We start from the raw sequence: 13,696 nt of genomic DNA on the forward strand, positions 1-13,696 counted from the left end.
GTCAGAGAGAGTGCAATGTTTTGCACCAACTGGTTCCTTGACCTCGCAGTTATCAGGAGACTGTCCCAGTGCGGGATAATTGTGACTCCTTACTAGCGACGGAGAACCACCATTACCGCCATCACCTTGGTGAAAATCCTTAGAGCCTTGGACAGACCAAACGGCAACATCTGAAATTGGTAATGACAACCCTGAATTGCAAACCTTAGGTAAGCCTAATGATCCATCTTGGATTTGAATTTCTTTAAGTAGAAATTGAGGGATTTCAGATTTAGGATTGGTCTGACCGAGCCATCTGGCTTCAGGACCACGAAGAGGCTTGAATAAAAGCCTTCTCCCTGTTGTGACAGGGGAAACCAGGCCAATGACCTGATCCTGATACAACCCTTGTATTGCGTTGCATTCTACCTCCCCGTCCGGAGAAGAATCGGTAATTTGAAAAATTGGTGAGGAGAAAACGTCTGGAAACTCCAGTATGAACCCCTAGCCCGTAAGGGTATTCCCAATGAAGTCATTCCCACATTTATTCTGGCCAGGAAAGGGGTAACATCCAAGCATTACCATCGTATTTGGAGGAAATATGTATCTTGGTGTGAATCCAAGAAGTCTCCTGTGGTGGAGTTTCAATAAGGACGTTTTCTCCTATTTCTACAGGCGGGTGTGGATGCTGGCTTGAGATTAGGGTCTATCAAAGTCCAAATTTCAGCTTTGTCCATTTTCTTTCAGAAACAGTTGGCTTCCTTTCCTGAGGTCCAGACGTTCGTGAAGGGGGTTCTGCACATCCAACCTCCTTTTGTGCCTCCTGCGGCGCCATGGGATCTTAATGTGGTGTTGCAGTTCCTTAAATCGGACTGGTTTGAACCTCTGCATGAGGTGGAGTTGAAGTTTCTCACTTGGAAAGTGGTCATGCTGTTGGCTTTGGCTTCAGGCAGATGAGTGTCTGAATTAGGGGCTCTGTCACACAAGAGTCCTTATTTGATTTTTCATGTAGAGCTGAACTGCGGACGCGTCAGCATTTTCTTCCAAAGGTTGTGTCTTCTTTCCATATCAACCAACCTGTGGTGTTTGCAAGAAATGGCTCGGAAAAGGAAAACAGAATCTTTGTTTGTCCTCTATGACCCCAACAAGAATGGGGTCCTGCTTATAAGACTATTGCGTGCTGGATCAGATGTACCATTCAGCACGCTTATTCCATGGCAAGATTGCTGTTACAGAGTTCGGTAAAGGCCCACTCTACAAGGAAAGTAGGTTCTTCCTGGGCGGCTGCCCGCAGTGTCTCGGCATTGCAGATTTGCCGAGCAACTACTTGGTCAGGGACAAACACGTTTGCTAAGTTTTAAAAGTTTGACACCCTGGCTGCTGACGACCTTCAGTTTGGTCAGTCAGTTCTGCAGGAACATTAGCACTTTTCCTCCTGTACTGGGAGCTTTGGTACATCCCCATGGTACTAAAATAGACCACAGCATCCTCTAGGACGTAACAGAATGGGCGCCCAGCATCCACTACGGACTACGAGAAATAGAATTATCGGTAAGTAAATTTTTATTTTCTCTAACGTCCTAAGTGGATGCTGGGGACTCCGTAAGGACCATGGGGATTATACCAAAGCTCCCAAACGGGCGGGAGAGTGCGGATGACTCTGCAGCACCAAATGAGAGAACTCCAGGTCCTCCTCAGCCAGGGTATCAAATTTGTAGAATTTTACAAACGTATTTGCTCCTGACCAAGTAGCTGCTCGGCAAAGTTGTAAAGCCGAGACCCCTCGGGCAGCCGCCCAAGATGAGCCCACCTTCCTTGTGGAATGGGCTTTTACAGATTTTGGCTGTGGCAGGCCTGTCACAGAATGTGCAAGCTGAATTGTACTACAAATCCAACGAGCAATAGTCTGCTTAGAAGCAGGAGCACCCAGCTTGTTGGGTGCATACAGAATAAACAACGAGTCAGATTTTCTGACTCCAGCCGTCCTGGAAACCTATATTTCCAAGGCTCTGACAACGTCTAGCAACTTGGAGTCCTCCAAGTCCCTAGTAGCCGCAGGCACCACAATAGGTTGATTCAGGTGAAACGCTGAAAACCACCTTAGGGAGAAACTGAGGACAAGTCCTCAATTCCGCCCTGTCCGAATGGAAAATCAGATGAGGGCTTTTACAGGATAAAGCCGCCAATTCTGACACGCACCTGGCCCAGGCCAGGGCCAACAGCATGACCACTTTCCATGTGAGATATTTTAACTCCACATATTTAAGTGGTTCAAACCAATGTGACTTTTGGAACCCAAAAACTACATTTAGATCCCAAGGTGCCACTGGAGGCACAAAAGGAGGCTGTATATACAGTACCCCTTTCACAAACGTCTGAACTTCAGGGACTGAAGCTAGTTCTTTTTGGAAGAAAATTGACAGGGCCGAAATTTGAACCTTAATGGACCCCCATTTCAGGCCCATAGACACTCCTGTTTGCAGGAAATGTAGGAATCGACCTAGTTGAAAATTCCTCCGTCGGGGCCTTACTGGCCTCGCACCACGCAACATATTTTCGCCAAATGCGGTGATAATGTTTTGCGGTTATATCTTTCCTGGCTTTGATCAGGATAGGGATGACTTCATCCGGAATGCCTTTTTCCTTCAGGATCCGGCGTTCAACCGCCCTGCCGTTAAACGCAGCCGCGGTAAGTCTTGGAACAAACAGGGTCCTTGCTGGAGCAGGTCCCTTCTTAGAGGTAGAGGCCACGGATCCTCCGTGAGCATCTCTTGAAGTTCCGGTTACCAAGTCCTTCTTGGCCAATCCGGAGCCACGAATATAGTGCTTACTCCTCTCCATCTTATAATTCTCAGTACCTTGGTTATGAGAGGCAGAGGAGGGAACACATACACTGACTGGTACACCCACTGTGTTACCAGAGCGTCTATAGCTATTGCCTGAGGGTCCCTTGACCTGGCGCAATACTTGTCGAGTTTTATAAACATGTGGAAGACTTCTGGGTGAAGTCCCCACTCTCCCGGGTGGAGGTCGTGTCTGCTGAGGAAGTCTGCTTCCCAGTTGTCCACTCCCGGAATGAATACTGCTGACAGTGCTATCACATGATTTTCCGCCCAGCGAAGAATCCTTGCAGCTTCTGCCATTGCCCTTTTGCTTCTTGTGTCACCCTGTCTGTTTACGTGGGTGACTGCCGTGATGTTGTCCGAATGGATCAACTCCGGGTGACCTTGAAGCAGAGGTCTTGCTGAGCTTAGAGCATTGTAAATGGCCCTTAGCTTCAGGATATTTATGTGAAGTGATGTCTCCAGGCTTGACCATAAGCTCTGGAAATTCCTTCCCTGTGTGACTGCTCCCCAGCCTCGCAGGCTGGCATCCGTGGTCACCAGGACCCAGTCCTGAATGTGCGGTCCTCTAGAAGATGAGCACTCTGCAACCACCACAGGAGAGACACCCTTGTGCTTGGTGACAGGGTTATCCGCTGATGCATCTGAAGATGCGACCCAGACCATTTGTCCAGCAGGTCCCACTGGAAAGTTCTTGCGTGGAATCTGCCGCATGGGATTGCTTCATAGGAAGCCACCATTTTTCCGAGAACCATCTCATTGATGTACTGAGACTTGGCTCGGTTATAGGAGGTTCCCGACTAGCTCGGATAACTCCCTGACTTTCTCCTCCGGGAGAAACACCTTTTTCTGAACTGTGTCCAGGATCATCCCTAAGAACAGAAGACGAGTCGTCGGAATCAGCTGCGATTTTGGAATATTGAGAATCCAATCGTGCTGCCGCAACACTACCTGAGATAGTGCTACACCGACCTCCAACTGTTCCCTGGATCTTACCCTTATCAGGGAATCGTCCAAGTAAGGGATAACTAAAATTCCCTTCCTTCGAAGGAGTATCATCATTTCGGCCATTACCTTGGTAAAGACCCGGGGTGCCGTTGACCATCCATACGGCAGCGTCTGAAACTGATAGTGACAGTTCTGTACCATAAACCTGAGGTACCCTTGGTGAGAAGGGTAAATTGGGACATGAAGGTAAGCATCCTTGATGTCCCGAGACATCATGTAGTCCTCTTCTTCCAGGTTCGCAATCACTGCTCTGAGTGACTCAATCTTGAATTTGAACCTCTGTATGTAAGTGTTCAAAGATTTTAGATTTAGAATCGGTCTCACCGAGCCGTCCGGCTTCGGTACCACAACAGTGTGGAATAATACCCCGTTCCCTGTTGCAGGAGGGGTACCTTGATTATCACCTGCTGGGAATACAGCTTGTGAATGGCTTCCAAAACGGTCTCCCTGTCAGAAGGAGACATCGGTAAAGCCGACTTTAGGAAACGGCGAGGGGGAGACGTCTCGAATTCCAATTTGTACCCCTGAGATATCACCTGAAGGATCCAGGGGTCTACTTGCGAGTGAGCCCACTGCGCGCTGAAATTCATTGAGACGGGCCCCCACCGTGCCTGATTCTGCTTGTAAAGCCCCAGCGTCATACTGAGGGCTTGGCAGAGGCGGGAGAGGGTTTCTGTTCCTGGGAACTGGCTGATTTCTGCAGCCTTTTTCCTCTCCCTCTGTCACGGGGCAGAAATGAGGAACCTTTTGCCCGCTTGCCCACGAAAAGACTGCGCCTGATAATACGGCGTCTTCTCATGTTGAGAGGCGACCTGGGGTACAAACGTGGATTTCCCAGCTGTTGCCGTGGCCACCAGGTCTGAAAGACCGACCCCAAATAACTCCTCCCCTTAATAAGGCAATACTTCCAAATGCCGTTTGGAATCCGCATCACCTGACCACTGTCGTGTCCATAACCCTCTACTGGTAGAAATGGACAACGCACTTAGACTTGATGCCAGTTGGCAAATATTCCGCTGTGCATCACGCATATATAGAAATGCATCTTTTAAATGCTCTATAGGCAATAATATACTGTCCCTATCTAGGGTATCAATATTTTCAGTCAGGGAATCCGACCACGCCAACCCAGCACTGCACATCCAGGCTGAGGCGATTGCTGGTCGCAGTATAACACCAGTATGTGTGTAAATACCTTTTAGGATGCCCTCCTGCTTTCTATCAGCAGGATCCTTAAGGGCGGCCATCTCAGGAGAGGGTAGAGCCCTTGTTCTTACAAGCGTGTGAGCGCTTTATCCACCCTAGGGGGTGTTTCCCAACGCACCCTAACCTCTGGCGGGAAAGGATATAATGCCAATAACATTTTTGAAATTATCAGTTGTTATCGGGGGAAAACCACGCATCATCACACACCTCATTTAATTTCTCAGATTCAGGAAAACTACAGGTAGTTTTTCCTCACCGAACATAATACCCCTTTTTGGTGGTACTCGTATTATCAGAAATGTGTAAAACATTTTTCATTGCCTCAATCATGTAACGTGTGGCCCTACTGGAAGTCACATTTGTCTCTTCACCGTCGACACTGGAGTCAGTATCCGTGTCGGCGTCTATATCTGCCATCTGAGGTAACGGCGCTTTAGAGCCCCTGACGGCCTATGAGACGTCTGGACAGGCACAAGCTGAGTAGCCGGCTGTCTCATGTCAACCACTGTCTTTTATACAGAGCTGACACTGTTACGTAATTCCTTCCAACAGTTCATCCACTCAGGTGTCGACCCCCTAGGGGGTGACATCACTATTACAGGCAATCTACTCCGTCTCCACATCATTTTTCTCCTCATACATGTCGACACAAACGTACCGACATACAGCACACACACAGGGAATGCTCTGATAGAGGACAGGACCCCACTAGCCCTTTGGGGAGACAGAGGGAGAGTTTGCCAGCACACACCAGAGCGCTATATATATACAGGGATAACCTTATATAAGTGTTTTTCCGCTTATAGCTGCTGTATCTTTAATACTGCGCGTAATTAGTGCCCCCCCTCTCTTTTTTAACCCTTTCTGTAGTGTAGTGACTGCAGGGGAGAGCCAGGGAGCTTCCCTCCAACGGAGCTGTGAGGGAAAATGGCGCCAGTGTGCTGAGGAGATAGGCTCCGCCCCCTTATCGGCGGCCTTATCTCCCGTTTTTCTATGTATTCTGGCAGGGGTTAAATTCATCCATATAGCCCAGGAGCTATATGTGATGCATTTTTTGCCATCCAAGGTGTTTTTATTGCGTCTCAGGGCGCCCCCCCCCCAGCGCCCTGCACCCTCAGTGACCGGAGTGTGAAGTGTGCTGAGAGCAATGGCGCACAGCTGCAGTGCTGTGCGCTACCTTGTTGAAGACAGGACATCTTCTGCCGCCGATTTTCCGGACCTCTTCTGTCTTCTGGCTCTGTAAGGGGGCCGGCGGCGCGGCTCTGGGACCCATCCATGGCTGGGCCTGTGATCGTCCCTCTGGAGCTAATGTCCAGTAGCCTAAGAAGCCCAATCCACTCTGCACGCAGGTGAGTTCGCTTCTTCTCCCCTTAGTCCCTCGATGCAGTGAGCCTGTTGCCAGCAGGTCTCACTGAAAATAAAAAACCTAAAACTAAACTTTTCACTAAGCAGCTCAGGAGAGCCACCTAGTGTGCACCCTTCTCGTTCGGGCACAAAAATCTGAGGCTTGGAGGAGGGTCATAGGGGGAGGAGCCAGTGCACACCAGGTAGTTCTAAAGCTTTACTTTTGTGCCCAGTCTCCTGCGGAGCCGCTATTCCCCATGGTCCTTACGGAGTCCCCAGCATCCACTTAGGACGTTAGAGAAAATAGGATTTTAATAACCTACCGTAAATCCTTTTCTCGTAGTCTGTAGAGGATGCTGGGCGCCCGCCAAATGCTCATTTTTCCTGCAAATTACGTTTTATCTTTTTACACAGGTTCTCATGTGTTAAGATGTTTTACAGCAGTTGTTACGATTATGCATGCACGTTAGCATGGGTTATGTTAAAGGCCATGTTAGGCGACATGTTTTTTGGTATGGTGTGAATCTCGCCACTAGTTACTGTTAATTCTTCTCTCAAAGTTGTCCGTCTCCTCGGGCACAGCTCCTATACTGAGGTCTGGAGGAGGGGCATAGAGGGAGGAGCCAGTTCACACTGTTGAAAACTCTTAAAGTGCCGAAGGCTCCTGCGGAACCTTTTATACCCCATGGTACTAAAATGGACCCAAGCATACTCTACGGACTACGAGAAAAGGATTTACCGGTAGGTTATTAAAATCCTTTTTTAATCAATCATTCTCTCACATACAGTAGATCTAGAACACTTTCCATTAAGAAATAAAACACTTAATTGATTTACAGTAGGGCCCAGCAAATCTCAGTTCTGGTGTACCAAGTTTGTAAGAGGCTTCTTCTCTACTACTACCAGTGTCTTTACTAGAAGTTAGATTTAACCAAAGAACAAAAAGGTAAAACAGGTCACCAGGCTCTGTGAAAATATAAAAAAGAAACCTATTTCGTTAATATATTCATCTAGTTCAGCTGCGTCACCTGGGAGGTTCTGTGACTCACTAATCAATGGGATTAAAATAGAAATGGTGTTGCGCTCCACTGGATAAATTATTATTCATAGGAAATATTATATACAATAGAACACAAATCATTTATTGATAACATCACAAGGTATTATCCAAATTACACACATTAAAACATAAATGGTATTTTACGCAAAATAAAAAAAGTCAGTGTTGAATAAAAATGCTCCTGTTATTCCTGCACTTAAACAGTTGACCCTTCTGTGATTTCCAAGTGTATTTACCACGTCAGTGGTTTGCCCAGAAATCTTCCGGGAATACTACCGACTGATTTCCCGGGAATCAGCATACTCCATTATAAAGTTTAGCCGGCCCCCCGGACTCCTATGGGCCAGGGCACAGGCTTAGCTGTAAATGGCTTATGCCGATTCCCGGGCGCTGCAAGGCGGCCGGGACGGGAATCAGCACTGGGGCGGGCGATCGCCTCGCCCTGCCCCATCATCCGCCTCCACCTGCACCTTCTTCCCACTATAATTTAACCCCCCCCCCCCAGGTGTGTTTTTAAATTGAAAACCCGCCACTGAAGGGGTTAAACAGATTTGTTTGGAAGAATAATTATGTTCGGGTTGAATGAGAGGCAGTCCTCTTTGTGCAAAGTTCTTAATGGATGCTAGTCAAAGGACTTAAAGGTTAGCATTGATAAAGACCCTAAGTACAGGGTTGAAACGCGTTGGCTCTTGTTGGAACAGTGCCCCTGGAGTTCTATCTGAGAGATGTGGAGGAATTGACGATTGCCAGGAAGCTATCCCAGACTGCCTACCCGGGAGGATCGTACTGGTGATATATTAAAGAACTTATATTGAGAACTGTTTTCCACCGGTTCTCAAAGCTTTCTGGTAATTTCATAGCCCGTCCATATTTTCTCCGGCACTCGGGACGCTTCTGTTTGAAGTTTTATTGCTATTTGCACAAAGTGTATGTTTCACATGTGATATGCCATCACTTGAGACGTTTTTGCTGTAAAGTCCTATTGCTTTTTGCACAAATTGTATGTTATTATGTGTAATTAAAAATACTGTACCACACATGCTATACCATCTGTTTTCTCCCCATAAGTTGAATACACGGGAGTAGAAGAAACTTTTGGAAGGACCCATTTCACACATATGAGAGGGACGTGATAATAAGTATTCTTTGTATCTTTCCCTTCCTTTGGTTGTTGACCTATGTGGCGCTCTGTGTGACTTATACCATTTATCAAAATTTCTTAGCATTGAGAAGTGTAATAGTCTTACCCGACGTGCAGATAATTCACAGTCATGATATGACCAAGAGGATCAGGGAAGCTGGCTGGTGTCCTAGAGTGTGAGCACTAGGAGTGGATCGTTAACCCTCACTGCGGAGGACTTGAGGTGGAAATGTCCAATGTTTAGCGGCTCACTGGTTCCCTATAGTGCCTCTCTCTTCCCCGCTGTCTCCGGTGTTTGTGGAGAGATCTCAACCGGATGTGATACGGGAGATATCTGTCATCCACGCTGATGTTAAAACTGGTTACTATGTGGGTTGGCGGGCTATATAATTAACGCTGCTCCGGCGCTGTATCTAGAAATAGGTTGTCTCACATCCACCCTCCTATCACATGTAAGGCTGCTGTATAAAATGCATAGTGTCGCTGATCCGGCACTATGTATATCAGCGGGCTGTTTGATTACCACTGGTCCGGCAGGGACTGCAGGAGTATGCAGGTTAGCAGCGGAGCAATACAGAGTTGTCCTAATGCGTTTCAATACCGGCTGGTATTTTCGTCAGAGGATGTTTACTAGAAGCTCTGGTATCTTACATGCACCCTTAAAATCCAAAGCAGAGAAATTCTTAGCATAGGCAACACAATACTACATAATAAAAAGACAAATATGGCTCAGCAACAAACGACAACACACGTGTCCGTATGAAAAATATTTATTATATATTTCCAATAAGACCTCCATACTATTAAAAATCAGTGTTTATGTAAAGCAGTCTTAACACAGAATTTATCTTTCAATATAAGATCAGTTGGGTGTTATTCTTTCACATTTCATTTTCACCATTAAATCAATGTGCTAATGGAAGAAGCTCTAATGAAGCAAATGTACAGTCCTGTTATGAAAGTATTGCTTCACTCTATTGCTGTTACTGTCAGTGCTCATTTGTAAAAAAAAAAAAGATGGTTAGAAAAGAGGTTGCCGATGGAATTCTTGATGCATTAATCGGTGTAACATGTAATAGTGGATAAAAGAAAACAATTGTGAAGCAACAATGTTGCAGTTTCTACAGTAACAGTAGCACTTTATTGTTGACTGTGGACCTGAAGATCAAAATCTCGGATCTCGCGGATTCCACATTATACCTGAATATTTTTATTACACTTTCCCAACTAATGTCTCTGAAAGAGAGCTGGTGGCTTCTGATGTCAGCTGAACATTCCCCCACGTATATGAATGCTGTCACTCAGGCCTTGTTCAATCAGTTTGATGTCTTCTAGGTCATCCTTGATTATACTGATCAAATGGCTCAGGCCCTCTTGCTGTTGCTTGAAGTGCTACAATAGAGAAAAACATAAGGATTCAAGTATATACCCACAAATGACTAATATACGCTACTATACTTAATTCATGAGACCTAAAAAAATTTTTACAAAAATAAAAAAATCTTCATGTCCTGCAGTAACACTCTGAATTCACAAAAGAAAAAAAAAACATAGTTAAGTAAAATAAAAGATTGTTTAAAAAATCCTATTCTTGTGGAGTCAACCATTGCATAGAATACTGAATTCAGTTAACATATATAGAGGTCTATTTAGTAACATTATTTTAGTATCACCTGAATGTATTAAAGGGCATTTGGAGCAGTTTTCATGAAAAACTGCTCCAAACCCTTTAATTCACTTTTTTTTAGTAACCCACATCGCATTCCTCATACTTATAATGGGAAATGTGATGTGGCCAAATAAAAAAAAAAAAGAAAAGTGATCACAGTGTAAAAACAAAACAAAAAAACACCACACTCGCCTGTCCAAGGAGCCATGGTCCACTGCTCCGTTGAACGCTGCTGGGCGCCGGGCCCCCCATATGCTGCGCTGTGACCCTGGTGCAGTAAAGTGACGCTGCAAAACGGCAGTGCACTTTACAGCACTGGAGGTCACAGCGCAGGAGAAGGACCCGGCAGCCTCCTGAAGCAGCGCAGACCGGCTCCCTGGACAGGCGAGTATATTGAACTTCTGGGGGAGGGTCCGCTGTGCGCGGGGGGTAGTCGTGACGTGGGGGGAGGGTCAACCAGGCTGCAGCGGTAGCGGTGAAATTGGCGGGGGCAGTCCATGCGCAGCAGGGCATCAGGGTATTTTTTACGAAAAATACCCGATGATGCTGCGAAGAGGCATCGCAGGAACAGAGCTTGACCGCAAGCTCTGTTCCGCATGCGATAATTGATACATCCCTGCGATGTAAATCAATTATCACAGTGCGAGTTGGGGCGATTTTATCACCTGTCATCCGCATCCAGGATGCGGATGGTGATAAATAGGCCCCATAGTGATTACACACAGAGCTATAGTTTGATACTGAAACAGATCATGCAAGTTATTGCTCTGTCATGCTGGACAACCAATCGCAGGCAACTTTGGATGACACAACTGTGCATGCTGCAGAGTCTAGAGCAGGCAACTACGTCCAATGCAACTGTGCATGCTGCATCGCCAAAAAAAGGCAACTATGGGTAACACTGTACATACTTCAGAGCCAGCAAATGCAGGCGATCCAAATGCATGCTGCCCAGCCAAAAAAAGGCACCTACGGGCGACGTAACTGGATATGTTGCAGAGCAAAGAGTAATATCTATGGGCCTAATTCAGACCTTATCGTTGCAGCAAGTTTGTTAGCAGATGGGCAAAACCATGCACACTGCAGGGGGGGCAGATATAACGTGCAGAGAGTTAGATTTGGGTAGGGCGTGTTAAAACTGAAATCTAAATTGCAGTGTAAAAATAAAGCAGCTAGTATTTACCCTGCACAGAAACAATATAACCCACCCAAATCTAACTCTCTCTGCTATCTGCCCCCCCCCTGCAGTGCACATGATTTTGCCTATCCGCTAACAAATTTGCTGCTACGATCAGGTCTGAATTACCCCCTATGTGCAATGCAACTGTGCATGCTGCAGAACTAGCAACTAAGGGCGACGCAACTGCATGCTACAAAGAAGTCAACTAAGGGCAATGCAACTGCATGCTGCAGATCAGGCAACTTTGGGTGACAACTGTGCATGCTGCAGAGCCAGCGACTCAGCTATGTATACTGCAGAGCTAGCAACTGTGGGCGACGCAACTGTACATGCTGCATATCCAAAAACAGGCAACTATGTGCAATGCAACTGTGCATGCTGTAGAGTCGAGAGCAGGCAAAGAGTTGTATGGAACTTTGTTGTAACCCCACTTGTGGTTGAGGGGGCATAATGGGGCATTTGCATGTTCAAAATTTTTCAGCGATGGAGTGACAACAGAACTGCAATTTATAAGGGCTGTGTGTAGAGAAAGGTTAATCTATTTTTAGATGCAGCTCTTTCACCATGGTGTAAGTGCACACAGGTGATGGAGGCTGTGAAACTATTGTAAACACATGGATAGGGAGTGGTGTAGTCACACAGTTGCACACAACTCAACATATGGGCAACTATCCTTTTTCCTCTGTGCAATGCGAATAAGAATACAGTCAACTTGCGTTAAACTCTGCAGCTACCACTAAATGTGCAGTTGTTAAATGCTATAATTTCATTCAAGATTAGACCGTCAATAATCCAACATTAAAAAAAAAGTTACAGCTCTACACAATGCTCACAGATCGTTACCTGCTTGATTTCTCTCAAGAGATCTCCGTCTACATAATACTTTTCTTCTGATCTCACTGCTCCAAAGTGATTTTGCATTCTGATCTGTGACATCAGCTCATTAAGTCTACCCTGTAAAACAAAATATAACAGGAGGTCCAAGTTCAGTACATTACATTACACACAAATAGATAAACACACGCTTTGGTAGAAAATGCCTGTGTATTTTTATAAGTCAATGGCAATAACCCTATTTTAAAATCTAATTTCCTTTTGCTTTTTATACAGTTTCAGTAAATTAAATTGCTACACAAGGAGACCAGATTTGTGTGACCGTATTAAGGAGCAGGTCTTGAGTCTGGCAAGGTAAAGTGATTTCACATCTATAGAACTCCAGTAGCCCCTACAGAAGAATACTAACCTCAGTGACTACATTAAATGGAATAATGGTTTTGTTGATGTGTAAGTAGCATGCAGATCTAAGATCCACCACTGTTAAGTATTACTGACACATACTGGCAATACACATTGAGCACAATAAGAATACATTTCGTGATGGTACGCCAGCCACGCAATGACTAGAATCACCTTGAACTGGGTGGGTGCATTAAGTTCACACTGGATAGTATCCAGCTGTACACGTAAATGTTCCTCTTCTGCTTGTATAGCAAATCCACTCTTCCGCTGTATTTCTTGCTTTATCAAAACCTGTTTAAAATAATGAACTATTAATGATGTTCCATATCAGTGCTGTTTGCAAACTCCCCAAATCTTATTTCTCAAATTAAAAATGTGCCCCTGAATACAATTGGTTACATTTTCTAGCATTACAATTTAAGCTAATACTTTCTATCAGAAGTTAACCTAAAACCCATCACAGGCACAGGATATTTTATCCAGAAACTCATTAACACACACGTTGTGTCAATGTGGTAATATCATCATATATAGACATGATACCAAATGTCACTATGAGGAGAAAACTGCTACCATGATATCTAAAAAGACAGTCTGGGTAAAGTGGTTTCAAAAGTAATATTGTTTATTATACACTTGGAGTTTAAAATTGCGGGGGGGAAAAAAACACCTTTTTTTTTTTAGAATAGTGTTCTAGACAAAAATCTAATACAGGTTGCATATGCAAAATGCTTACGACCAGAAGTATTTCAAATGTTTCCATGTTTTAGAATACCATAATGGAATATCTCATGAATGGGACCAAAGACTACACACAGAATGCATTTCAAATTTTATATATATCTTAAGGTGGGTACACACTGATAGCTATATCTGCAGATCAATGGATCTGCAGATATATCTATAGGCGGATAGGGCAGTGTGGTGTGCATGCACACTTCCGGGCTGTCGTGACTCGCATCACAAACTGAGCGGGCAGTTACATGTGGCTGCCCAGTTGAGCAGTCAATCACCTCCAGATGGTGCA

The 13,696-nt window shown here is 45.2% G+C and overlaps 1 protein-coding gene across 2 annotated transcripts in view; it reads right to left on the reverse strand.

Annotated features, from left to right (window-relative positions):
- Positions 1-9,335: 9,335 nt before the first annotated feature.
- NUP54 (nucleoporin 54) overlaps positions 9,336-13,696 on the reverse strand; it is a 94,306-nt gene continuing 89,945 nt past the window's right edge. For both annotated transcript variants that reach the window (XM_063919773.1, XM_063919775.1), the window contains 3 exons: positions 12,841-12,960; positions 12,274-12,384; positions 9,336-9,973 (listed from right to left, as the gene is read on the reverse strand). In XM_063919773.1, coding sequence (XP_063775843.1) covers positions 9,845-9,973; positions 12,274-12,384; positions 12,841-12,960 — 360 coding nt within the window. In that variant the 3' untranslated portion in view covers positions 9,336-9,844. The remainder of the gene's footprint in view (positions 9,974-12,273; positions 12,385-12,840; positions 12,961-13,696) is intronic.

Source organism: Pseudophryne corroboree, chromosome 1 (genome assembly GCF_028390025.1).
Source record: "Pseudophryne corroboree isolate aPseCor3 chromosome 1, aPseCor3.hap2, whole genome shotgun sequence".
Taxonomy (NCBI): domain Eukaryota; kingdom Metazoa; phylum Chordata; class Amphibia; order Anura; family Myobatrachidae; genus Pseudophryne; species Pseudophryne corroboree.